General features: G+C 38.4%; 1 protein-coding gene across 8 annotated transcripts in view; it reads left to right on the top strand.

Moving 5' to 3' along the window:
* The window catches only part of sgip1a (SH3GL interacting endocytic adaptor 1a), a 57,051-nt gene that overhangs the window by 569 nt on the left and 30,361 nt on the right, over nucleotides 1-26,121 (top strand). For 7 of the 8 annotated variants that reach the window (XR_011916920.1, XM_072389124.1, XM_072389126.1 and 4 more), the window contains exon 1: nucleotides 296-378. Coding sequence is in view for 7 of the 8 variants with exons in the window: in XM_072389124.1 (XP_072245225.1) it covers nucleotides 369-378 (10 nt within the window). In the remaining variant the exon portion in view is untranslated. Of the gene's footprint in view, nucleotides 1-295; nucleotides 379-26,121 lie in introns of those variants that run through there. The other variant, XM_072389122.1, reaches the window with a different exon arrangement.

Genomic DNA, 26,121 nt, shown 5'->3' with positions numbered 1-26,121 from the left:
TTGGCTTTTTCCCCACCTCTCAGCATCCTCGGCTGTGTGTAGGTTAGAGCCGCAGTAGCAGCAGCAGCGGTAGCAGCAGCAGCATCCATGGCTTAAGCCTGAGCTCTGATCGACAGCTAGGCTGGCCTCTACCCCTCCTCTCTCCTCTTGTTTTCTCCCTCTCTTCCTTCTGGGCTAGTTGACAGGCGACGTCTGGGGGTGTTGGAGGCTCACAGTTAGCCAGGGCGTTAGCCACAAGCACACAGCTGCTCTGCTGCCATCAATTCTACTGTAAATCTGTAACCGGGGACTTCTTCTCTCTCCCACTCCCAACACCTCCTGCTTTCATTTCAGGCTCTTTGGAGATTGAGGAATGCAAATCTGCAACCATGATGGAAGGTAAGATTTATTTTATTATTTTTATGATGCTGTCTCCTTTTTGTGTTGTAATTTAGGGTAGTCCTTTTTCACGTCCTTGTCCTACAGTGCCTCATCTATTGGCAACTGTCAGTGTTTGGGATATTCAAATGTCACAAGGCCCCGCGCTATTTTGAGTGCATGCTTTTCAGTGACTTGCATGTTATTTTTAGGAAAGGGCAAAGCCACTGAATGTCTACCACAGAGGCACAATGGCGAGGCTAATTGAAGCGTGTACCTTTGTGGGTGTGTGTGTGTGTATGTATGTGTGTGTATGCATGTGTGCGTATGTCTGAGTACCCCCCACCCCCTTTTCCTTCGTCCCATCGTAAAGGATTATTTGGATTTATTGTGCAGGAGGGCTTATGTGCCCAGCTGGCTCACTTGTATAAATTCTCTTTGTATGATGTGCGCTGAAATGCATGCTCACCCTCGCCGTGCTGTATGACTCTGCTAAGTGCTCACTCTACACCGATGTTGAAGTCAGCGTTCTCAGGAGAATTGCGGGTCTACTTTGTGTTAATTTCCATCAAGACGTTGTTGAAAATAGCCATCTCTTTTGGAATTTATTTCTATATTATAATTGATGATTGTTTTAGTATCATGTCCCTTTAATTGATGACATCATCAGAGGTAGGCCAGTGATATAGGGACGAATCCCTACGGCTCTGCATCTGGCACATGCAGCCCTCAATCCATCTGTTCAATGTATCTTTTTATTTTCCATCTTTTATATTGTTAAAACATTCAGTTTTTGCTCCCTAGTTGTTGTTCATATCGTCAAAACAACCTAAACTTGTTTAATTTCTTTTTATTCCTTTATATCAACCTTGATTATGTAAGATTTTATGGGCAACAATTTGAAGCTACAAATAAAGAAAAATAATAATCATACAGAGCTTATTAGGGGAAAAAAATTATCATTGTCACCGACCATTTGTTTAGGAATTAATTTTCTAGGATCTCAATTATGTTCCTGCATGTTCATTCGGATACAGTTAGTAAAAATAAAAACAGTTCTGTGCTGAAGGAACCACCTTACTAGCATTTTGTTTTTGCATGTGTGGTATGTTGACAGATATTTCCACATTTAGAATTTCAGTGAGATTCCAATAGTTTAGATTTTCTGATATTTACTGGTGTAAACTTTAAACTGCTCAATGGGATTCGATGTTTGCAATGACCATCACGTATAACCCTTTTTTTTTTAGTTTATCCAGCACACACACATTATATTAGAATCTAACAAACATATAATGTTATGTAGATATAAAGGCTCAGCAGCAGCACAATAGCTAGTAGTTAGGGTCTCAAAAAGATGACTAATCCAGTGTTTTCCTTTGGTAATTGGTTAAAGTGATAGAGTTTGTGCTTTGAAGGTAGAAAAACTGTTTCTTGTGTTGTATACATAGCCTTAACTGTTTTGAATGTTTGTCATTTTCTGTTCAGTGTTGAGCTATAACCCAATATCACAAAAGTAGAGGAGCTCAAAAGGTTCCCTTTGACAGTTCAAAGAACTCTCCAACTCTACCTCTAGAGAAAAAATAATGTGCTAATGTCTTGCTCCTCTTCCCCTGAACGTCTGCTGTCTTGTCAGTGACTGCATTTGTCAAGACCCAAATTGTTAGGTAACAGTTGTGGGGTGGAGAGGGTGGGTGCAAAAACAAAATTGGACTGTTTTCAAACTACTTCCCCTCCATTCGCATGGCTACTACAGGCTTAGCATGGACTGTGGGAGCAGGATTACAGTCAGGTGTTAAAATTGGATGGTAATCCTTGTTAGCTCTGCTTTTTAAAGCTCAGTGCCATGGCTAACATGACTGTCCCTTCCTGACACACAGGGTAGAAAATGTGGGATGGTTACTTAATTGTAATTCTGAGTGAGTGAGGTGAGAAACCAATAGCTTGTGCTCAAAGTAGTGACTACCAGCCCTTTTACTGAAGACAAAATGTAGAGAAAAGACAGGGATGATGTAAAGCACCTGGTTAACAATAACAAATAACCTGGAAATGTTAGCTCCACAAATTGTTGGCAGCTGGATATGAGTTGATTTTTTTTCACCAGCATCTTAGTAACTTTAGCTTTTCAGCTGTGTGAATGGGCGCTATATCAAAATATCATGCCAACACTTATTTTTGTCTTTTAATATGGAGCTCCATGTTGGAAAGGGAGGCACCTAATGCTGTCTTTGATAGATGTTAAGTTAGCTTCTTTTAAAATTCTGTTTGATCGTGATGAGGGAAAAATGCTCTGCTGTGACTTCTGGCTGTTATCACGATTGTTTAAGACAAAGAAAATATTTTGGTTTTACAATTTAGGCCTTCTCTTATTCAAATCAATACATTATGTTGACCAGCACTATCTTACCGTTAGGATTTTCACTCGTTTAATATTACATCCAGTGACTGTCTTGATAATCTTTTATAAATTGCCTTGATTTGTGTGTGAGAGTACTGTAGCTCTGATTGTGGAGCACAGCATATAGTGCTGTACTGATGACATTTGAGATGGCAAATCTGGATATTTTTCTGTGTTCATGAGAGCTTGTACTTGATACTGCTGGATGAAACTGGTGGCTGCTGATCAGTCTTTAAAAATGTCTTCCCCCGTTTAACTTGCGTCTGGTTTGATGTTTATTTCAAGTTACATTTGAATTAAAATGACATTTGTGACAGTGCAACCTTTCCACTTAGGATAATATGAAAATCCAAATCCTGGATACAAAAAAATCCAAATTTGATAAACGGACAATACTGACATTTTCACATGCCCCCAAGAGCCAAAACACTTTGGACACTCCCTCTTGTTTATCTCCATATAATATTTCAAGATTGTTGTAAAGTTTGATGGTCACGTTTATGTTTTGAGTGGAAATTCCTTTTAAATTCTAATGACCCTATGGCATTTCCTGTGGCTAAAACTGTAGTCTCAACACTGATATGGCTCAAACAATAGAAAAATCAGTGTCTTCAGTATGTTCTCAGAACCTTGTTGACTAAAATAGATATTTTGTGGATTCTAAGAAACAGTATGGCCACTTGCTGGGCTTTAGAAGTGTAGTCCTGTTAATCTCAGTTACTGGCTGAAGGAATTAAACTGTCTCACAGAGCTTGCCTGGCTGAAACTTGGATAAATCCTTAACTGGGATGTTACAGAGCAGAGGGCCATATGGTGGACTTTAACGGTCCATTGGCCGATTTTTTTTTTTTTTTTTTTATTTTTTTTTTAAATTAATTTATTTTTTATATATTTTTTTTTAGCTTTTTTATAAATGTTGCTAAGGTGGGAGATTCTCAAGTCGTAGATCACGAGTAAATGATCATATTGACTTTGCCTTTATACAGCCAAAAATAGTTTTGAACATACTTGTCAGTCACCTCATGACATACAAGCCTGTTGAGGTGTATCTGCTAACTCAGCTTGTCAAAACAATCTCAGCATGAATATCTCTTTCAGTAGATGTATTGAGTTATCTGCTGCATGTGGATGTAGCAGCGTTTGTCACGTATGTATCTAATACCAGAACTTAACATTAACTGATCTAGTCATGTGACAACAGGGTCATAGAAATGATATGAGGCACCTATGATGCAACAGTTTCATATGCAGATATTTTGAAGATGAATTGTATGGACAGAGATGTTAAGAGATTGAGGCTGGAGTCATTTATTACTATTTTGATTTTCAAAAGTTGCATAAAGGAAGCTTTTTTAAAAAAAAAGCTAAAATGCCCTTGTTTGTTATGAATGAACAACAATTTGGGTTCTCTTACTATTGAAAACAATTTTCTGATTGAGAAAATGTACAAAACGACTCCCTGTTTACTGTGTTGTTCAGAGCATTTGCTGTCAACAGTTTTATTGGAGGATCATCGTGTAAATGCATCGGTTTCATAGCACCCAAAAATCATACAATAGCCTGCAAAAGTGGAGTCCATTGCATGTAAATGTTTTCTGGTAACAGCCTCCCAGTGGAATATGCAACAGCTGTCAACAATGCCAGAAAATGATGATACTTTCACTGTCCAAAATGACAATCTCACTATGAAGAAAATTGATTGTCCTCGTCTTTAATGGTTAGACAGGATCCGTTTTGTCAGCATCAGCATGTCAGCAAGTCAACGCTTTTGCTCTTTCATCCTGTAAGTTTTAACACTCTTGACTCTTGTCTGTCTGATACTCTAAAACTATCCTCAAGAGGAGCCTATTGTTAAACTATTGTTGATGGCATATTTGTCCTCTTGAATTATTTTCTAATACTCTTTGCCCTGATTTCAGACCCAAATAAGAACGGTAATGGAATGTCTTTTCAGTGGCCCAAACGCATGGTTGATTAATTTGAAATAGCTCTCTGTAACCTAGAATTAATTGTATGACAGACCTTTCCTTAAGATTTTTGTCAATTAGCAGATAAAAGCTGTATACATAATTGCATAAAATAAATGATATGGGGGGGGGGGGGGGGTGTAATAGGCCATTGTTCATCAATTGGCTGTGAGGAAAAAAAAATCCTATTCCAAACACTTGAGATTTTGTACTTCTTTCATGATTCATGGAACTTGTGTGTGTTCAAGCCCACACAGACTTAAATCCACAGAGACAGAAACATTGACTGCAGCTGTATTAGCCTGTTGGTAAAACTAATCAAGTTCAGTGTTTTCCTGTGAACACACCTGCCAGTAGCTCGGTTGTGAGCACAATTCAGTGGAATTGAAATACATTGAAAGGATGGGAAGCTTATAGGCTGGCTCTGACGCGAGTACTTAAGTGTTTGTATGAGTCACTAGCTTTCCCTAATTATAACACAAGTGTGTGCATAGATGCTAACACGACATTAGACAGTGCTGTATGGAATACAAAGTAAGCAGACATGTAGTCGGGTCCTGTATGTGTGTGTCATCCTCACTAAAGGTGGAATGCACAGAGAAAAGTTCACTGTTGAATGTTTAACATTTGAATGGAATCATGGTCTTTGAGCTTGACAATAAGTTTGTCAGCATCTCAAATGAACTATCCCACAACAAAGACAAGCAGGAGTAGTGGTTCAGGAGAGGAAAGGGTGAAGCAAAGCAGTCAGAATAAATCTTTCTCGCTCTCATCGACACCTTTTTTATCTATGGGTACAACAACCTCACAACATACTGCCCCAATTCTTGTTTTCTGTGCAGACACACACAGAGAGACACACACATACATGCTAACACACAGACACACTTACGTAATGATGCCCGACATGCAGAGCCACATAAACAGACGTGTTTGAGTAGTGCAGTAGCAGCTGGAGGAAGATGGAGTTCTCTTGCAGCATAATTAAACAGTTTTCTTGAGTGATGCATCAGATTCAGCTTGAAAAATGTCTTGGTCAGAGAGCTCATTAGATATAAATAAATGTTTTAACTTGGTGAAGGAATTTGTGCATTTGGCAGGACAATGCGTCAAAGATATCAGCTCTATACATAATTCAGTCAGTAATTTTCCATGAACGCGATGCTTTCCATGCATTTGTTGCTCATTATCTTCCCATTAGTGCCAAAATGCTTTATTTAGACAAAGATGTTACACATGGTAAAACAAAAATAAACAGAAATTAGCTTCAGCCATGCAGGGCCCTCCTGTCGGCTTGCTGTCAGAGCAGTTGCTGATTTGTTTTCATAAGTCTGTGGTTTTAATTTATTCTTGAATCAGTTCTTTAGTTTTTATCCAGACAAGCAGTCAAGTGGTGCAGCTGCCGCAGTTGCACTCATGTCATCACGGTGATAGCACTGTGGATACACTTGTGTTTCTGTGGTGAATGAGAAGGGAATGTCAAGGATAGATTTGTTAGGAGAGTGTTAGGAGAATAGTGCTGTTTGTGGTTCGTTTGTCTTTTTAATGAATTAAGGCACAATAGTAACTTGAATCCAAGTTGGGGTCAGCTGTATACTATGAAAAATAACATTTAGCGTACCAAATATACATTTATTTATATCTCAAGATGGGCAAAGCATCAAAATCGATCCAGCATCCAATGATTGTCTGTATCTCCTTTCCTACATTGCTAACTGTACCAAAGTTTGTTCAAAGAATTTGGACACTTAACCAACATTAGTTGCATTGTAATAATATATATGTTAGAATCAAACTGCTATTTTCTGTGACTGTTATGATTCTATGAATGAAAATCTCATACTGATGCCACCCTAATTCAAATTCTTTATTAGAGCCACATATCAAGACTCATTAAGTTTAGCTTTCGTCTTTTACTGGAGCATAATGACAAATCTGATATAGGCTCAGTGGTTTCTATTAAATCAATCAGTGTTAAACCTAATTAAGTTGGTTTATAATGTTAAATAACACCCAAACAGTTATGACATTTACATAGACTATTTCACAAATGGCTTTATCTAAATAATCGAGGTCTTAAAGAAGAACTGAGATAAATGAGAATGTGTGATGTGTTGCTTGGAATGGAAAGTGATCCTGTATATGTCTGCAGTTTTCAGTTAGAAATGAGACAATAGCACAGATAAGCACATATAAAAGCTGATCTGATAAAAAGAGAGAGGGGTGTCTTAAACAGTCATCCACAGGAAGTAACAGCTAGACAAACTGAAGACTGGTGGAGTAAGAGACAAAGACGGAGCACTTTCAAACTGTCCAGGTAAGAAAGTGGTAGTGCAAGAGATGCATAATGAGCAGCAATGTGTGTCAGAGCCCTGCGGGACAGGAAAAGGACGACAGGACCATCACGAAAGGCCAGCATTTTGTTGAGTCACTTCCTTTTTGTATCAAGTAAGAGGCATTTCTCATCTGATCTGTGGGGAAGTTGATTTAAAAATGCAAGTAAAGCCAAGCTTCTGACTTGAGCGATTCCATAAAATTATTATTATTATTATTTTTTTTAATCTTTTCATCAACACTTTTGTTCTGTCACTTTATTCCCAGCATGTTTCAAAATGGCTGCTCCAAGCATATTATATTTCTTTGTCATGACTCCATCTCTCCAAAAATGGATGAAAACCGACGTTTCTTCACATCGTGCAAGCTGATAAACGGTGCATTGAGTTTTCACTCCTGCCATTTCCATTGTCCTCCCCCTTACTCTCTGGAAACGCATCTAATTTTCTTTTCTTTGAATGTATTTTATTCCATGTCTTCCCCTGACTTGCAATGGTTCTCTTTTCTGTTCCCCCTCTATCTTTCATATTATTAAAGGACTAGACAGACATACCAGAAAAGGCCTCTGGGAAGTTGGCTTTATTTGGCAATTTAATATTGATGTGCTTCTCTACATAATGTATTCATCTCCCAAGCTGACTCTTAGTGTTTGGCTCAATCACTTTACTTTACTTAATAAATAAACAACATGAAATTATGTTGCAGTTAGGGTGAATTAATTAACATGGTCTTCTTCTCATGTTTGAGATAAACATAGGTGCACACGCTCATTAAATGATTACTCATGCTCATTCACTGATGAGAGTACCCAATCACCTCATGTCACCTCAGTTTCTGATTTTCTCTGTATACCTTTCAACAGCTAAGAAAGTTACACGAACTGCAATGTGGAATTAAAGGAATATTGATGTTATACAACAGAAAGATATATACACCAGCAATGATATTATGACCACCTGTCTAATATTGTGTAGACGCTCATGATCAGTCAGGATGTGGATAAAGACATTTTGAGGTTGTACTTGAGTACCAGGTACCAGGATGTTTGTGATAAATCATTTGGGCCCTGGAGGTTGTGGGATGGGTTCTTTTTGGATTGGGCTTGCCTCCCATAAGATCCCAGATTGGTATCTGGGGAGTTTGGAGGTTGGATGAACACCACAGGGGGGCTGCTTAGGGGAGTGCTGTTGCCATATTGGGGGATGTGACTGGTCTGCGAAAATGTTTAGGAACATTGCATGTGTCAAAGTAACATCCATGTGAATTTTGTGATGCAACCCCCCCCCCCCCCCCCCCCCCCCCCTCCTCCTCCTCCCAGAACTTTGAATTGCAACAACTTGATTGATTGATTATTTGGGCTGGAACAAAATACTGCAGGCTTCACAAACGCATGTCTACATATTACAGTGTTTTGATGCCACTTGGAGACAGTTTCTACAATATGTGAAAGATTTTGAGCTGTGTGCTGCTCTTGGTTTTGTGGATGCAGTTGTTGGTCATTTAGCTTAAGTCTGCTGTGGAAAACACAGAACTCAAAGTGGACAATGGACTGCTTTGTTGTGGAATGAAAGTGTTAAATAATGAAAATTTTCCATTGCAGCTGTTGTCTGTGTTTTTCACCTGTGCTTCTTTGCTATTTATGGCTTTTTGGCTCTTTGCCCTCTTTTTTATGAAATTGGTGTTTGTTGGCCCCTCCCAGCCTGAGCTCATTTTCAGCCAGTCAGCATTTGCATCAACGTATGTGCTATATCTGAAGCCTCTGTGCTTTTAACTTGTTGGAGGACTGCAGTCTGTTGCTGCAGAGAGCAATGCAGATAGATCCCTTCATACAAATGTAAACAAGCCTTTAATCTCTTAAACTGTCTGTAGTTTTCACATTTTGGCTGATCAGTAAGCTTTTCCCTCTGAAGGAGCTGATAATTATGCTCTCATTGTCAAACCCTGTCAGGTCTGCATTAAGGTTGTCACAATACTAGAAATTCAAACTTAATGCCGATACCAAGGAAAATTAAAACATTTCTTTATAAGAAAACCTAAATTATGCCAAATAATTAGATGAATTCCTTAATATCAATCCTTTTCTTTAAGCTAAAACATCAGTTTGGCATTTCTGTAGGCTAAACTCACTTTACATAACTAAAAATGTTATCAATCAGGGTGTTCCGGTTCGGTGGATCTGCTTCTGCGTCTTTAAACAAGTTTATGGTACATGAAATAAGCAGTGTTTCCTTCTTTGCTCTATTTTTACCTATAAAATATGATATAGCCACACTATTAACTTTTGTGTCTAAATGCACATTTCTTTTGAGAAATACACCTTAGTTCTAAGGTCCAAGCAAACCGGGGGTGACAAGCAGTTGCTCAGCTAACAGAGAGATGAAGTTGCCCAGGAATGATAACCCAATTTAATCGTCCCCACCCTTGTTTTTATGACAGTGAAACAGGCTTTCACTCACACAGGATAGACGTGTGCACACACAGATTTCTGCTCACTCCAGCTGTTTCATAAATACTAAAAAAAAATAAAAAAATGAGGTGTTTATTTCCAAGTCGCATTAGTGCATCTCGATAATGGTCTCAAAATGCATCTTTTTTTTACAAGCCTACTCTACATTTCAAATTTTTTTCTTTCTGACTTGTTTCCTCCTTGTTTTTGGAAGAAGTCTTTGCTCCTTGATTTTAAAAAATGCCTTGAAACCCTCCAATGTATTTTTTTTATATTTTAGCGGGAGAAATTTAACAGTGTTGACCTGTTTGATTGACCATCAGTTGGAGAGATATTGGCATTAAATACCGTATAATGAAGTGACATACAACAAGGACTACTTACATACGTCTCTTGATGTTTCCTTTTAGGCTTCAGTTTTCCTTTTCTTCTTCAATTTTACGATCAGCATTAGATTTATTAGAAATGCTTTGCTTTCATCGGTACGTGTGAGGAATACCTTCAGTGCCATCTCTATGGGTTTGTCTGGATCAAACGCTTCTTGTGTACTTGTGCTTTGTGGCTACAAGCCATACCAGTGCAAACATGTCACTTCCAATCAGCTGAGTATACACGGGCACAGTGACGCAGAGACACGGCCACAGGAAGAGATTAACGGTGTTTACATTGATACTGGGTGGGTGGAAAGATGTAGCGATGGCAGAGGAATTGAAAGGTTTGGGGGATGGAGAGAGAAAGAGTTAAGGATTGAGTGTAAAAGAAGAGCAGTTCTTTCATAATGATGTGCAGATTATGTTTTTAATTGTAACTAACGTGGTGTTTTATTTTTGTATGTTTGTTTTTTTTCAGATATTATTGAACAGAGCAACAACTCATTTGTACAAAGCAGTGTCCTGCAACTTTATGACACATTCTTGAATTTACTTTCTTTGAATGGTACGCACATTTACTAGCAAAATGATTCATTCCTCATGCAGTGGGTGTCAACTAATTGCTAGTGAAAGCAAAAAGTGCCATCGCTGAAAGTGGAAAACATAAACACTGTGACAGTTTAATGTTCTGGAAAGCTTAGACATGTCAAAAGCTCTTCAAGTCAAATGTAGTTGCGTAAAGAGTTTTTACCCTTTTTAAAAAATTGTAATCAGGTTCTATTTTTTTCTCTCTTTATTGTGAGACTGCTACATTTTGTGGTGTGGAACAACGTTTATTAGCCATTGTGTAGTAAGACTGCATTGACTGAGTTGAATAATACCTTTTCAGTCCCAGAGGGTAAATTATATTCTTGCATTGTACTATTGTGAATATAAGTGAAAGGTAGATGCATTATAATTTCCACATAAAGAAAGAGTTCGCTCTCCAGGCACAGAATGTTAGAATATACGGTCATTTCAGTGGGCATGAATGAACGTCTGTTCTTATTGCAGTGCAGTTGAAGAAGCCTCTGCCTGAAGACAGTCTCATTTATTTATTTATTGTGATGTGTAACGGGTTTCCAGTGTTGCCTATTGTGTTGAGCAGCTTGTGCAAGATTATTATTTCCTCAATTAACGTTGGGGCTCCAGAGCAGTCCCCAGCACAGCCTCTTTTTTGCGTCACTGGTTCGGATGCCGCTGCTCTGAAAGTTGACTGCAAAGAGAAATGTCCGTCCTGCTTGATATTATGTGTACGTGATGTCATGCATCTTGGTACAAGCATTGAAGGAACTAAGTTATGCTCAGCAAGCAGTCAACTCTATCCCTCCATGTAGAGAGCCTCAGTGTTGCATTTCCAGTCCAGTCAGTTTTGCAGGTGAACACCCAGATATTTGTGATGCTCCACCACCTCCACCACCTGCTCCACACATATATATCCACCGCCTCTTGTCTCAGTGTGGAAGTAGTGTTCAGCTTATTCCTGCTCCTCCTGAAATCCACAATCACCTTCTTTGATTTGTTCCCATTCAAGATGAATGATCAGTCCCACACCATATGTCTATTGATTCCATGAACATTGGGCTATAGATCTGTGGGCTGAAAGAATACATAAATACTTTTTTACATGTAAGTATCGCAAACACTGTGTACTGGATGGAGTAATCTAAGAGTTGGTTTGGCTGTGATTGGCTTAGCCCTTGGTAATACTTAACTGTATGATACTGATACATATGTGTGAGGTAAGTTAAAAAGTAATCTCATCACAGTATACATTGAAGCAGAAGGCAGACCTTTTTTCATTTTTATTTAAAGGTATTGAATAAAGTAAAGGTAGCTCTCCTGTCTGCACAACTCTGATCTGTGAAAACTGTGCATACCTCTAAAAATAGCTCGAGGCCGATCTTTTTCGATTAATCTTTTTTAGAACTCTGTTCTGCCTCTGTCTTTTTTTTATTGTGAAAGGCTTTGTGATATCTAATCTAAATACATGCAATATAAATACTTTTACGGAGTAAAGTGTGTCAATGCAATACATTATATTCTACAGCTAGTTTAATATAGGCAGTTAAATTTGGACTGCTACTACAGTTATCAATATTTACTCCTGCACTCAACACATTTATGTTTGCAAAAATTAATTCACCCATAAAGTTGTACGTGTTTGTGAGATCATAAGTGATGCTAGATGATCCCCCTGCCTGTCACTGCCCCAGCAACTATCAGATGAATGACTCATAGCAGATAAGATTTCATTAGCCGACATCAGACCAGACCACAGAATAGAGGACCCATTGATTTTCACCATATCAGCAGGGCGAGACAGAAGGGAAGAGAAAGAGAAGGAAGGGAAACTTGGGTCCTAGAGGTACACTGAGATCTGCAACTGAAAGAAAAAGTGAACATCACTGAAACTAAACCACACAGCACAAAGCACCTGTCATCTGCAGTCCGACTGTAAGACACTGCAGAGCGGGGCTGAAAGAGGTGTTAGCTGTGTCTGTTTGTATTGTTTTTTTAGCTAATCTTATATCAACATCATTCAAAACTATTTTCTGAGAATTATATCATTCATCTGGGGAATGATTGTGTTTTCCCTGAGAATATTTATCAAACAAGAGCTTGGAACACGCTGAGTTTAAACCAGCTCAACTGGTATCACTAATTCACCGGCCGGTTTGCTGCCGCTGAACTCTCCATGACCATAGTATCTCATGTTCGATGTAGAGATGTTTAGATAATGTTATGTGACGATAGCGTTGTCTTTAGTGTGATGTTTTACTTGTTTGATGTAACACCGTCAATCCATTTTATTGATTTTGTGCTGTAATAACCCCTGCAAAGCATGGGAAATGCCATACACATACATAGCATTAGGTCTGAATAGGGTGAAATAACCTGATAAAGGCTTAGAAAGGACACAAACAAGAGACAAGACTGAGATTCTTATGTGACCATTTCCTATCCTTTCATAAAAAATTCTGTGGCTTTAGTCTAATTTGGTCAAATTAAATGAGAGGATGGCGGAGAAGGAAGATACTCCCTTTTACTTTTCCTCTTGCTAACCACTAACAACTTCTTCTAGTCTTATTTCTTTTGAGTTTGGCTTGGACTAACTAGGCCTTTGAGCATCAACAGAATACGTATGTTACGTTTGAAGGTTGTTTGATTTCATGATTTTCTCTAAACACATTGCAGAATCTTTGACAAATTCCTAAGGCTCATGCTGAGATTTGTTTTCTCAGAATCTGAACTCATTCTGGAGATAGTTTTATTTACTATCATGAAAAATACAGTTGATTTTTTATTTTATTTTTTTGGTTCATGGATATTTGTTCATCGCCAAAAAATCAAGCAAAATCAGCATCCATTCAGGCTCCCTTGGACTTATGTCCTTGAATTAAAGTTCATGTTTAGTCTTATTCAGCTATATATATATATATATATATATATATATATATATATATATAATGTATTTTATATACCATACAATTTGTAATGACTCTGCATTTTCTGACTGAATTTACAGCTGATATTTATCGTTCTTTAAAAAGTAGGTCGTGTAGTCCACAACATGCGATGTTTAGTTAGCGCGTGTGCGTACTGACCAGCAAACGTACTTCAGTTCCTATTGCACTGTAAAAAGAAATCTGCCGACACAGAAATGTTCCATCTTCGCTTTCAAACAAAGCCATCTTATCATTTGAGGCTTCTTTCCTTAAGAAATTTAGACTCAAACTTGTGAGCCAAAGAGGGAGGGGGCTGTAGCGGACTGTAACCCAGCTCCAGGCAGCGCAGAGACTCAGAAGAGACGAGCAGAGCAGCGTTGCAGCCGTGCATGCTCTTGTTTGTTCTGCCGTCTGTGTGTACATGCAACTGCTTGAGTAATGCGGCTGTGGTAGCAGGAATCCCCTGCATTGTTGTTTTAGAAGGACCAGTTAGTTGCATAACATGGAGTCACTACCAACGTTTTTTTTTTTTTTGAATGTGCCTTTGTGTGGCTTACACAACATGTGCCCCCAATGTTGTTAGCACAGACTGAACAAAAACAAAAAATGTGTTGAGGTGAAGGACATGCTGAGCAGATAGTTCTCAGTCTGAGTGACTGTCAGAAGCAATCATAATGGTCGTTTATATATTTCTAACCTTTCTTTCTGCTTTTTTTCGTTGATCTTGTTTTTTTCATGCTGTTGAAAAAGGCTGGGAAGAATCTAACACCAGTTTGTGAGTCATGAGTGAAAGCTATGCATTTGCAGTGGTTGCATGTGGTGTGTGTGAACAGATTGAATCAGCAGGATGACCTGTATTCCTATTTTCTTCAGATATTTACGTACACACTGAGTGTAGTTTGTTTATGTGTAGCCCTGGGTTATATAAGCCTTTCCAGAACACAGGATTGCTGGGCGTTAGATTGACACTTGAATTGATGGTGTGTTTCCTCTAAGTGGATCCAGATCTTGTGGTTCATCGTGGTTTCTCTCCTCTCTCATTCTGCCTCTCCTGTTCCTTCTATCACTCTCTTTTTCACTCCTCCTCCTCTCCTTTTAGATACAAACAGCATGTCTTTTGAAGACTCTGAAAATATGCTCTCAGAGGTTTTTAATAAGCTCTTGTCTTTATGAACCGTAGACAGTCAGATCAGGCATTTTTTCCAAACAGAATCTGGCCAAACCCATAATCTGGGTGTGAACAGGGCGGGGGGGGGGAGTCTGCGGTCTGCCTTTACCAGAATGAACTGAGTTTGGATTGTTGGGAGGATATAACATAAATGTAATCACTGGAATTTGGTCCAGCTTTTTTGGAATTTTTCTTAATGAAAAGGACAAGCAATAGAATATAAGATGTCCTGTCCCATCTTTTTACCCCCCCCCCCCCCACCTCCAACCTGTCCTAATTTTCGTAGTTGTTTCTTTAATTTCCTGTTATCCCCTCTGGGCACACGGAAGATGAACCAGGCTTCATCTGAGAAACTGATACATAGAAGCTTTGTGTCAAGCCTCATCCAGACGAGAACACACACACACACACACACACACACACACACACAAATGCTTCTGTGGAGAGTCATGAGCTGGCTGCTTATCTGTTGTGTCACTTCCATTTCCAGTCTTTCTTTTTTCTTTATATATAGATTTATAGATTTATTTATTTTGTGTCCAAAGATAGTTTTTTGTTATTTACAAGGTTAAAGAGACATTTATAGATCCGTTATCACGTCATTTTCATAAAATGCATTCATTTTTCCAGACTGCTCTATATATTGCCACCACACGCATTTTCACTCTGTCTTAAATACACACGAGGAAGCTGATTATCCTAACACCGGGCAGACATTATGAAAATATGTAACATGGTTGCTCAGACAAGTCGGGTAGGAACAGTTAGGGCTATCAGTGAGGTGTTTCAGAGTTTTACATGCAAAAAGAAAAAAGGAAAATCAATGAAAATAACAAACAAAGCACACTATCTCTGCTTTAGTTGATAAGACTGCTCCTACACTCACAGATGGCACTATATTTACTAAGCATGTTACTACTTACACTGATAGGCGGTAGATTTTATATATAGAATCATTTAAATGTTCCTAAAGTGTGATTTAGTAGGTTGTATACATAGATACACGCTGTAAGGCAGGTGAACAAATTGGGCTCAAAACTAAAAGATTTTTCCGTTAATATATTTTTTTACACCAGTGATTTACCAGTTGAACACATAACATGAAATGCCCATTACAGCTAAGTTACTCATACTCAAACTTCAGTTTAGGAAATATGTCATATCAGTCCCACGGTTATTAATGTAATTCCTTCAAATGATAGATGGTCCAACTCCTCCAACTGTCCCTCCACAAAGTTGTGAAGATGAATGAAAACTAAAGACTGTGTCTCCATTAGAAGGTCTCATACTTAAGTCCCCAGTCTTTCTGCAGAGAGTTAAAGCAGAGCTGATGAGCTAAAACGGAGTGTGTTTATCTTTCTAACAGGACTTCTGGGAGAAGAGTGACTTTATCACTCTCCTCTCCTGTCAGTTTTATGTGCACACATGAAGGAACTCAAACTCGTTCAGCAGAAAGAGGAAAGATGAGAATGGATTTTTTTTTGTATTTATATGAATTATGAGTAATCAATTGATCCCTGTGTTAGCACTCCATCTCTCAGTTTTTACAAGCATTTAAGGAATGGAATTACAGTCATTTATCAGATTGGTTTCATAGTACATTGGCCGGCAGAAAAGGAATTTGGCATTGAGTGGGGTGTGCATATAGCACATCATTGGCAGGGTAAATGGGGTAACCCGCAGGATCAGCACAGTGTTTCATAAAGGAAAGGTTCACTCAGTCTAATATAGAGCAGATTTGGAGTTTCTGCAGCATGATATGCCATTTATTTGTTCTAAAATATATGCTCAACTTTATGATCTCAAGTGTCCTTGTGTTTTTGTTTAACTATCAAAGCTGATCAATCAAAATTTCAAGAATTTTTTTTATCCGTACAGGTCCTCTTCATCATCATGAAAAACAAAAAAATGTGCCTCAAAAGATTGAGTCAAATTTGTAATTCTAGAGGACAATAATATGCTCAAAGATATTTAAATTTTTCTGACCATACAGCCTTTTGTCTTGCATCCACCATGGAAAAACTTCACTATATAACAGGTACATGAACAGCTACAACAGGCAGTGTCCACGTGTCTGTAGACTTGTTTTTGTTCATCATTAATGGCCAATCTGCTCTTGAAAACTGACTCATCATTGACTCATGCAGAATGTGGGCTCATGTTTGCGTTCTGTGTAGGTGTTTGGGGTGTTTGTGTATGTGGATCAAATGTTTCCTCACTGCAGACCCGCCCTCCATCCTTCTCCATCTCCTTTTTCAGGACAATAAGAGTTCAAACTCAGTGCAAAGACCAATCTCGTGAACTAAAAAGCATTCATCCTCTCATCAGTGAATCACATTTCATTGTACACCCACACTATCCTTTGCAACTTGCCTCATGTATGTACAGTTTCTGCATTTGATGTTGAAAGTGAAAATAAAAAAAAATCCATGCCTAATTGATAGCTCTTCACGTTTGATCCTGAATGATTGTGTGTGTATCCTCATAATAATCAGATGCAAATGGAAACGGTATTAGAGAGGTGTAGAGATAATGGGCAGAAACAGCCCCAAACAGTATTACAGCTTTTAGTTGACTATCTTCTTCCTCTTATCAACTACTTATAGAGGAATGCATTCGGACACTTGTTGGATTTTCCAGTTTTGACAAAATCTGTGCTATTTTGACCGCTTGCAAATGAAATGTGAGTTCCTGTTAAGCGCTAAAATGAACCCTTTGAATGAAACCTCCAGTACTGCAAGAGTTAGAGAAAAATTAATCTAAAATGATGTATTTTGTTAGCAAAAGATGCGACTGATAGCACAGTTTTACCCCCATGGTTTACTGTTGGTGTTCTGTGAAATGAGAGCTGCCAGCAAGCAAATTCCACCAAAGAGGTTATGTGATTGGTTTGGCTTTTTGAGCTGGATCTGGATTGTTACATTTTTTTCTAACCAGTCTTGGTCGAGGTGTGTTCTCAGATTATTTTTGTACGTAAAAAACAGTTTTGTACGTAACCTTTTTTTAAGTTGGCATTGTATGAATTGGATTGAATTTTAATGGTCTTAAATTCGACTGTATCTTTAAAGTGCTTTGAAATAACATTTGTTGTGATTTGGTGCTATGTGGAAAAAGGTGAAACGAGTTTAATTGAATTAAATTTTGTGCCTTATCAGACTGATTATCTGGATGAGCACACTTATGGATTCTTATCATGTCAGTAAGCGTTGTAGCTAACCATGAGGACTTTTTGCTGTTTGCAGTTTGAATATTTTATAACTCTGACATCTTTAATCTTTAAACTACATTATCTGATATTCATTTTGTTGGCTTGGTTAACTCTTAGTGTTTTGCACATCCATACCACACTAGTGTATTATTTCTGCATCTAGCTGTCTTATCCCTTGAATGTAAATTACATTGGACTGCTCACCTCCACAAACTACATTCCAGAGACAAGATCAGCATGTGATTGGAAATGAGACAGACTGGGGCACAGAGAGCTCATCGTGTCAATCTTAGGATAGGAGTGATAACAGAGTTTCTCAGTTGAATCCTGTGCCAGAAGACACGTGATGACCTACAGCAGAGAGAGACATTTAGATAGAATTTCCTGTGTACTTGAAGTTCAGCAGACCTTTTGACTAGAGTTGGAGCCCGGCCATCCTCCTAATCATCTAAATGAATTGATAAAAACTTTTTTTCTGTATGAGGATTTAGAGATTCAAATAACTTGCAGCAGTGTTTTCAGTAATGTTGCCTTTCGTGTGCGTTCCGTCATTTTTTTCAGACACGGACAGACATGACTTCAGTTGCCTTAAACTAATTCAGAATGGAAGGACAATACTTGTATGATATATTTCTAGTTACAAAATATGGCAGCATGTCTTTGAATATCCTGAATGCAGTTATTTGATCACGTCTTAAAGATACAAGATTGCCGTAGATTTATGCTTGATTAAGGTTAACTTGTCATTGTCCCTGGCTGAGAAATTCAACCCACTGATGAGGTCTTTATTTTTGTTGTCTATAGACACAGTAGATGAATCACCAGAGCAGGTGTAAACCTTGAAAACCAGACCGTATTATGCAAGCACAGTTGCACTTATTATCCAATTAGAGTCTCGGTATAATTCTTGAAACCATTTCTGTCCAATTATCTTTCAAGGCCAGTTTTCGAGATGTTGCCATGCAGCCATCCAACAGCTCAGTCTCGCATTGTTCTGTTAAATATGACAGAGTTAATAAAGATGTTCTTGTGTCCATTTCAGTATCTTATTTTGTTCAGGAAATAGATGTTTATGAATTGAAAAGTGTATCCATTTCAGTATTTATCCATACAACAGTTTTGACATTTAATCACACTGTTGCAGGGTAAGATTTTGAATTAATGTCTGTAAAATAATTTGAGAGCTTATAAATAGTAGGCCCATTTACTCCACATTCTGCATGCCTTCTGATAGAGGCTAGCATGCACTATGAATTATTTTCACGGTTAGAATAAAACCTGATAGCTTTACTTTTTCTCAGCATATGGGAAATGGCTGCTTCTCTAGCTGAACCGGTTGTTGGTCATCATTTAAAAGTCAGTGTCCTTGATATCTGCTGCCATGAAATGCAGCTTGCATTTAAAAAGGAAAGGGGGATTTTCCTCATGATTTGCAGTTTTACCTTCCTATGGTAATGGCGTTCAGTTAGGCAACTACATGTGACATTTCTGGGTAGTGTCAGATCAATGTGAAATAAAGGAAATTGGAGGATTTCTACATTATATTTTTCTTCCCTGTGGCAGCTGTGGTGAACTTTTTTGATAGGATAGCATAACTGAAATGACTTGGGGTTTGTTTGTAGGGGAAGTTCTGAGGCCTAGCAGAGGTTTGGACAACTCTAGTTGGGTAATAGACATACATTTTGTGAAGACAGTTGAAAGGACGTAAGAGATCGCTGCCTGCCAGGTACATCATAGGTAATCCTTAAGATGTAGCTGTTTTCCTCTTTTAGAGCTACATTGCTGCTTTCTTATTCCAACCAAAGCTGAAGTTAAATTGATAAGAAAAATAACTTTAAATGTGCAAACAATGTAGTATGAGCGTTTTAAAAAGAGCTTAGAGTAATGACCCTGCTGATTCTCAAGAGCTTAAAAAGCCATGTCTGTGACTGTGTTAGCAATCGCACAATGAAGATCCAGATTTATAATTATTCATACTTTTGCTGAAGTATAAGTCTTAGCTGTAAAGTCTGAGACATGAATAGGAGTGCTTTAAGTAACAGTCTTTAAGTGTTGGAGAGGGGACTTGAGTCCCATATCTCCTTCTCTGATCTGTGAAAGTCTGGACAGACCGGTTTGAAATATGTCTTTCCCCTGTGTCTTTGAAGAAAATCCATGTTGAAAGCTGCTTTCCTGGCTCTGCATCAGGGTCATTTGCTGCACAGTCCTTGGTGGTTGCTATTTGGAGCCTGGAGATGAGAAGCATGAGTGCTGTTTGTTTATAAAGAGCGGTGGACAATGGCTTGGGGAGGAATAGATGGACAGAGATGGGGTTGATAGCAAAATACCTTTAATACTTTAGTTTCAAAGTAAGCATTTATTTAGAAGCTGTTATATTTTCACATTTAACATACTGTGCACCCACATTATTTCACAACTCGTAGCAAACATTGTGCATGCACTACCTCTGAGTATTTTCCTATCTTAATGATCTTCTTTCTTTATGTATAAATTATTTCTCAATTACAACAAAAATCTGCAGATAATCTGACATATTAGTTGCCTCTTTAATCTGGTTATCCTATATTCTCTGCTTATCTGCCCCATGACATTAGAATAAATCCAAGCGGATCATTTAGATACTAGACTTTGAGTGGGTGCACGGATGGATGCATCACCAACGTCTCTGTATTCATCTTTTGTATGTCTCTGCACCAACTGCCAACATGCTAATATATGGTTGCTGTTCCCTGACCCGCATTCTTTTAGAGGTTCGTCACTTGATGAAACATTTATTTACTATCTATCTATTTATTTGTTTATTTATATATTTATTTATTTACTAAATTTATTTTTGTGTAAATCAAAGCAGACTTAAAATCTCCTAATGTGCACAAGTGCATGTATTTGTGAATGCACTGTAGGTACATTGTTACTGCCAGTGTTACACTTGACAGCTCATGGTGCAGCCACCTGGACAGTACAGTCCAGACCTAATTTTAGCATTCGCAGACTCAAATGCAAACCGACACCATCGCTTTGCCTTTTCTCTGCCACACTGACACAGGCACTCTCAATGAAACACACTGTCTGGCATGGAAACACACAATGACGCTGGCCGGAATGGGATGTCAGTGGTGATGTCTCAAGGTTTTCTTCCCCCTTATGCCCTTAGTTTTATGTTTATATACAAAGTTAATGACACAAGGGGACATTTTCATGGTAACCTTCTGTCAGAATCTCCAGGCTCCAGTTAGAGGCTGGAAAACTAAAGTACATAATTTTGTACGATAAATGTTGGGGAGGATGGAATAAAATGGATTTATTCCTGCTTGTAGATGCAGAGAAGTGATAGAGAGGGAGACTAAATGTCTTTATGTACACCACCTCATTTAATCAAATGTTCTCTGAAAATGACGACTCCACATCTATTAAATCTTAAGACACGACACCTAATTTTTTAAATGTGTTTTCTAAATGTGTCGCATACAATTATGCTGCTGAATAGGAGCTTAAAGCACAACTTGACAAAACATCACTGTGTCTAGACTGCAAAGCGAATATTTGGCATTGTGGAAGTCTGCAATAAAGAATAAATGAAGTGGAGGCCGTTCATAATGTTAAACATCTTGATGTTAGAGCACTTTCTGCTTTGGCTTCATTGCAGGATTGTAAAGCCATTGTACTCTTACTGTCTGTCTTCAGCAGCAGTTAATTCCTCATCTTTCTGCCCATCATTCTCACAAAAAGTTGTTTCAAACCGTCTGTTTGCAGTATGCGTATCTTATCTCTTTGTTTGTGTGTTACACTTTATGTCAATCCGCCTGTATTTCTTGCTTTCTTTATTGCTTTCTTTCTTTCTTTATTTATGTACCTGTCAGCCCTCTTCCTGTACCACTAATTACTTGTATCCTGGTCTGTTAACCTGCCAGCCTGCCAGTGGATCCTCATGGTTCTTCTCATACTTGCTGAACAGCTTGACTCAACAACACAGCACATCAACTTTGCACTGTAATTCTGGCATGCTCTTCTCCCACTTGTGCATGCTCTGACATGCATATCACACAGCCTTATAAACGTGAGCATGTTTTTTTTCCAACTACTTTTGCGCAATACACATAGAAACAGGTACAAATAAAAGCTCAAGGGACCTGAGTGGCGTATTAGTATTCAAAAGCCAGAGACATCATTTCTCCACTGACATTCACCAATTCTGCTTTTAAATCTCAGTGCTTTATTATTGCCCCCTCTGCTTACTATGCACAGCAACACAGGTTCCCCATTCAGAGTTTGAAGTGGGCTGGTCCGCTCTGCTCCTCTGTCGCTGGCAGTGTGAGTTCTGTGTGTGTTTTGCTGCTTGGCTGGCTGATAGTCTCTTCATCTCTCCCCCCTTTGGAGCAGCTTGTTAAACAGCCCCCTGCTCTGCCTGTCCAGGAGCAGAGCAATGCCCTGCATGTATTTTGTGGTGGTTTGCGGCCTGTATGTGTCCATGCAGGCTTTAGATTTTTGTGATTATGTCTTTTTTTGTGTGTTTCTGATCCATTGTGTACCTTCCCATTTAGTTTCAGACTAAAGTGGCATATATAGCTGCGGATAATTCATCTCGACCCCCCACCAGAGAGGGACATGTGTAAACCCACAGGAAATCACACAATAGGTGCAGTGCACAGACTCAGTCACAGCCCTCAGTTTGAGACTAACCTGTTTTTCCTTCAGTTTCCTGGCTGTACTATTTGGAATTGTTATAAAAAGCTCTGTTTACTCCAGGTTGTGAAACCCCAACACAATGTAAATGATTGGATAAGAACTGGGATATGATGTGATCATTTTACTTAACACATAAAATCTCTGTGTTTGGTGTCAGCTTCTAGATAATTTCAAAACAGATGTTTGTTTTTTTTAAACTATTTTTTTGGGCTTTTCAGTGCTTTATTGATAGTACAGTGGAGAGAGACAGGAAACAGGGCAGAGAGAGGGAATGACATGCAGCAAACGGCCGTCCGGTTTGGGACTCGAACAGGGGCCAACTGCATCGAGGACTGTTTATGGGATGTCTGCTTAACCCACTAAGCCACCGACCACCCAAAACAGATGTTTTACACCGAGAACAAATTCATACATGTTTAAAAACATAATGGTGCAAGAAACAGGTAAAGGCCCTATAATGATAATCTATAATCAAAGCGACACTTAAGTTCTCATTTGTGTTTCCTACCTGACAAAACATCACTTTGCTTGGAAGATGTTGTATTTAACAGCATATTTTTGTCATCAGTTTTAAAGATGTTTCTCTTCTCGGTGTAAATCTGCTTGGTTAAAGCTTGTAACAAGCTCTGAATGTAATAAAGGCACGACTGTATAATTGCAGTGTTTCAAGGTGGTTCATGTTTGTGACAACTACTTCCTGTATGCTGAAGGGTGGGCCTCTCAGAGCCATAATAGCACTCTTGCTGCTGCTGTGGGTGGTGTTCCTCCTGTTGTGAGTTTGTTTTTACATCCTGGGACTTTCTCTAAAGTTAGCTTCCTGCTTCTCCAAGGTTAGCATGAATCCTAGAGTCTTCATTTGTTCTTATACAAGGTAAATGTTAGTTCTAAATAATTCTCTAAAAATGACCTCTGACTCCCACAGTCCCACAGCTAGAAAAGGAAATAGATGTCCTGTGCAAAAAAAAAAAAATCATGCTGGTCAGCACTCATCAGATATCATGTAGTTTTTTTAAAGGTTTGGCAGTGTCTTTTCCTGTTTGCCTTCAAATCCTTTGGGGTTTTCCTGGAATTACGTTACTGTGTCTTGAGAATAGAGCGATAATTATGTTAGCACTTGAGCTAGCATCCCTCTGAACGGAAGTCATCAAGTCATTAAACAGCGTGCTCCGCATCCTTTTCCTTCGCCATCAATTAAGCCCTGCCATGTGCATGTATGTATTCTTTTACATTCACATCATCTAACCGATTGTAGGTCCTGCTGTTCTCTAAACATGAGGCTTTATCTTTATCCTGCATAGTAAGTTTAATCGTTTACATGTTGCATGTGCGGGCTCAGGTATGAAAATAGTAAACATTGCTTGAGCTATGCCGCTATATTCTTGTCAGTTTTGTATTATTGATAGATCAGCATTTCCTTGTTCTCTCCTCTGTGAAAGTGAGCAATGGCAACCTATCAGTTGTTATATATTTATTTGTGCTTTTATTTATTTACTGTTTAAAGAAAGAATTAGATGTGAAATAAGGAGACAGGGAAACAGAAGTACGGTAGATTACCTAAGATTTACCTTAAATGAAATCATCAAGTAGTTTTTTTATGTGCACGACTGGTCTACATGTGGTGGAGCTTGCAGCTACCATCTTCATACTGACGCATCCAAAGAAACACAAACTACACTGTTTCATTAGTACAGCTGTAAATCCTTCAGCTTTTACTTGAGGCAGTTTTGGATTTACAGCAGAGGGGAAAGAGATCCAAGACAAGAAAAGACAAAATGGGGCCAAAAGTGGGCTGAAAAAAAAAAAAAGACGTTAGTTTGGAAACTTAAAAATACGTTCAAATTGGTGAAATGACACAGAAATCACCAACATGTCACGCTTGAGAATGACAGAAAAACATCGGAGCAAAGTGATAGCAAGCAACATGCAGTACACATGCTCCCAATTATCCAGCAGCTGCATCAACACGATGGTGTCCAAAACGTGCTTCACTCTCGATAATATTTTAAATGTTATTTGAGGAAATTATTTACCATGCTGTAGTCATCCAGTTGTTGATTTTCCAAATTTTTTTGTGAATTCTTTAAACTCCTGACTGTGCAACATGTTATACAAATGTGCTATGATGAAGACAAAGAGAGAGATGCTCACCATGTTTGTTGTTTATTGACCTTGTAAGTTTTCTACCCTCAGTTACAGATATTTTCAATATATTTAACAATCTGTTTGTCCCTCCTTCTCGTGATTAATGACTTAGCTTTTGTAAAGCAAGTGCTACTATCGCAACACCTGATCAGATTGTGCGTGCATGTCACTATATATGTCCTTTGAAATGTCTGCAGGGACGTTGATGTCTTTCATTTTGAGTCAATAAGGACAAACAACCAGCATGTGAATGCCATCATTGTGTATGTACACGTGTGCCTCTCTTCTAGTGTGGGATGTTTACTGGCACTCTAACAGTTAGCATTAGTATATGTTAGCATAATCATTGAGTGAGACTCCTCATAACAAGACATTTTACATTAATTCCCCGTTTAGCTTGTTGTCATGTTGAAGATGAATTAGTTTAGGTACGCCCAACATGTGGAGCACTTTCCAATGATTTACTGTTGCATTTCCTTTTTATTTGGTCTTAAGATGCACTTAGCAGAGGACTGCTAAGCTGCTCTGCTGCCCAGCTTATTTAGATTTTTAGGTGATGAAAGTACAATATATAATCAGCATTTTATGACAAACCTATGTAATAATGATTATTTTTGCAACATTGACATGTCATTAATTCACAAGTACCGCACTGGTGTTGAATTTGAGTACCAGACACAGATCAAGGACAGGATACTTTATCTGTGTGGGTGTATGCGTGTTTGTTAGCAAGAAGTAGCATCAAGTTCCTAATCTGAGGCTCAGTCTATATCTGTAGGCGGTATGAGGAAGACGGAGGTTGTCCACAAGATTATGTGATGAGTTCACAACCAGACAAAGACGAGGAAGAATGAGAGGAAAGGAATTTTCAGAGAGAAAATGGATGGAGACAACTGGGCTTTCATTCTGGGTAAGAAAGAGGTGGGGATGAAAGGAGAATAATTTAGTTTAAGTTGACGTGCAAAGTCATTCGTTCGTTGTATATATCCTGAGCGCACAGCAGAACTTAAAAGTAAGCCTGAGAATAAACAGATGATAGCTGAAATGTTGCATCATGATATATTCTATTGAGGTTACATTATGTAATATATATATATGTGTGTGTGTGTGTGTGTTTCTCTGCTGCAGTTGTGCACAGTTAGGTTTGCATGCCATTGGTTTTTTTGTAAAGGAGAAGATTCATTGTCTGTTTCCAAGACTTGGATTTATTTTTAAGCACTTGTTCTCAAAAGCTGCAAAAACTTTCATCGTTGCCAGAACACACAGTTTTCAAATGGATTTCTCGAAGTTAGTTCACTTCTTAAACTAGCAATTAGTTAGCTTATCTGTACTTTAGGAGTCTTGGGCTGTATTTAGCCTTATATATTTAACTTTGTGTGACCTAGAGAAGGTTTCTCTATCTCTGCTCTATAGCATTCTTATTGAATTACTGTCTCATTGATTTTCATAGTGCTAATGAATTTTCCACTCTAAGAGGTTTCCTTGATAATTGATAAGGCGATCAATCCACCTGTGATGACCATGTCCACATTTATAGTTCTGACAGTCAGACTTTA

Source organism: Leuresthes tenuis, unplaced genomic scaffold (assembly GCF_036924035.1).
Source record: "Leuresthes tenuis unplaced genomic scaffold, fLeuTen1.0.hap1 SCAF_7, whole genome shotgun sequence".
Lineage (NCBI taxonomy): Eukaryota > Metazoa > Chordata > Actinopteri > Atheriniformes > Atherinopsidae > Leuresthes > Leuresthes tenuis.
This window is presented reverse-complemented; position numbering and strand designations above follow the sequence as displayed.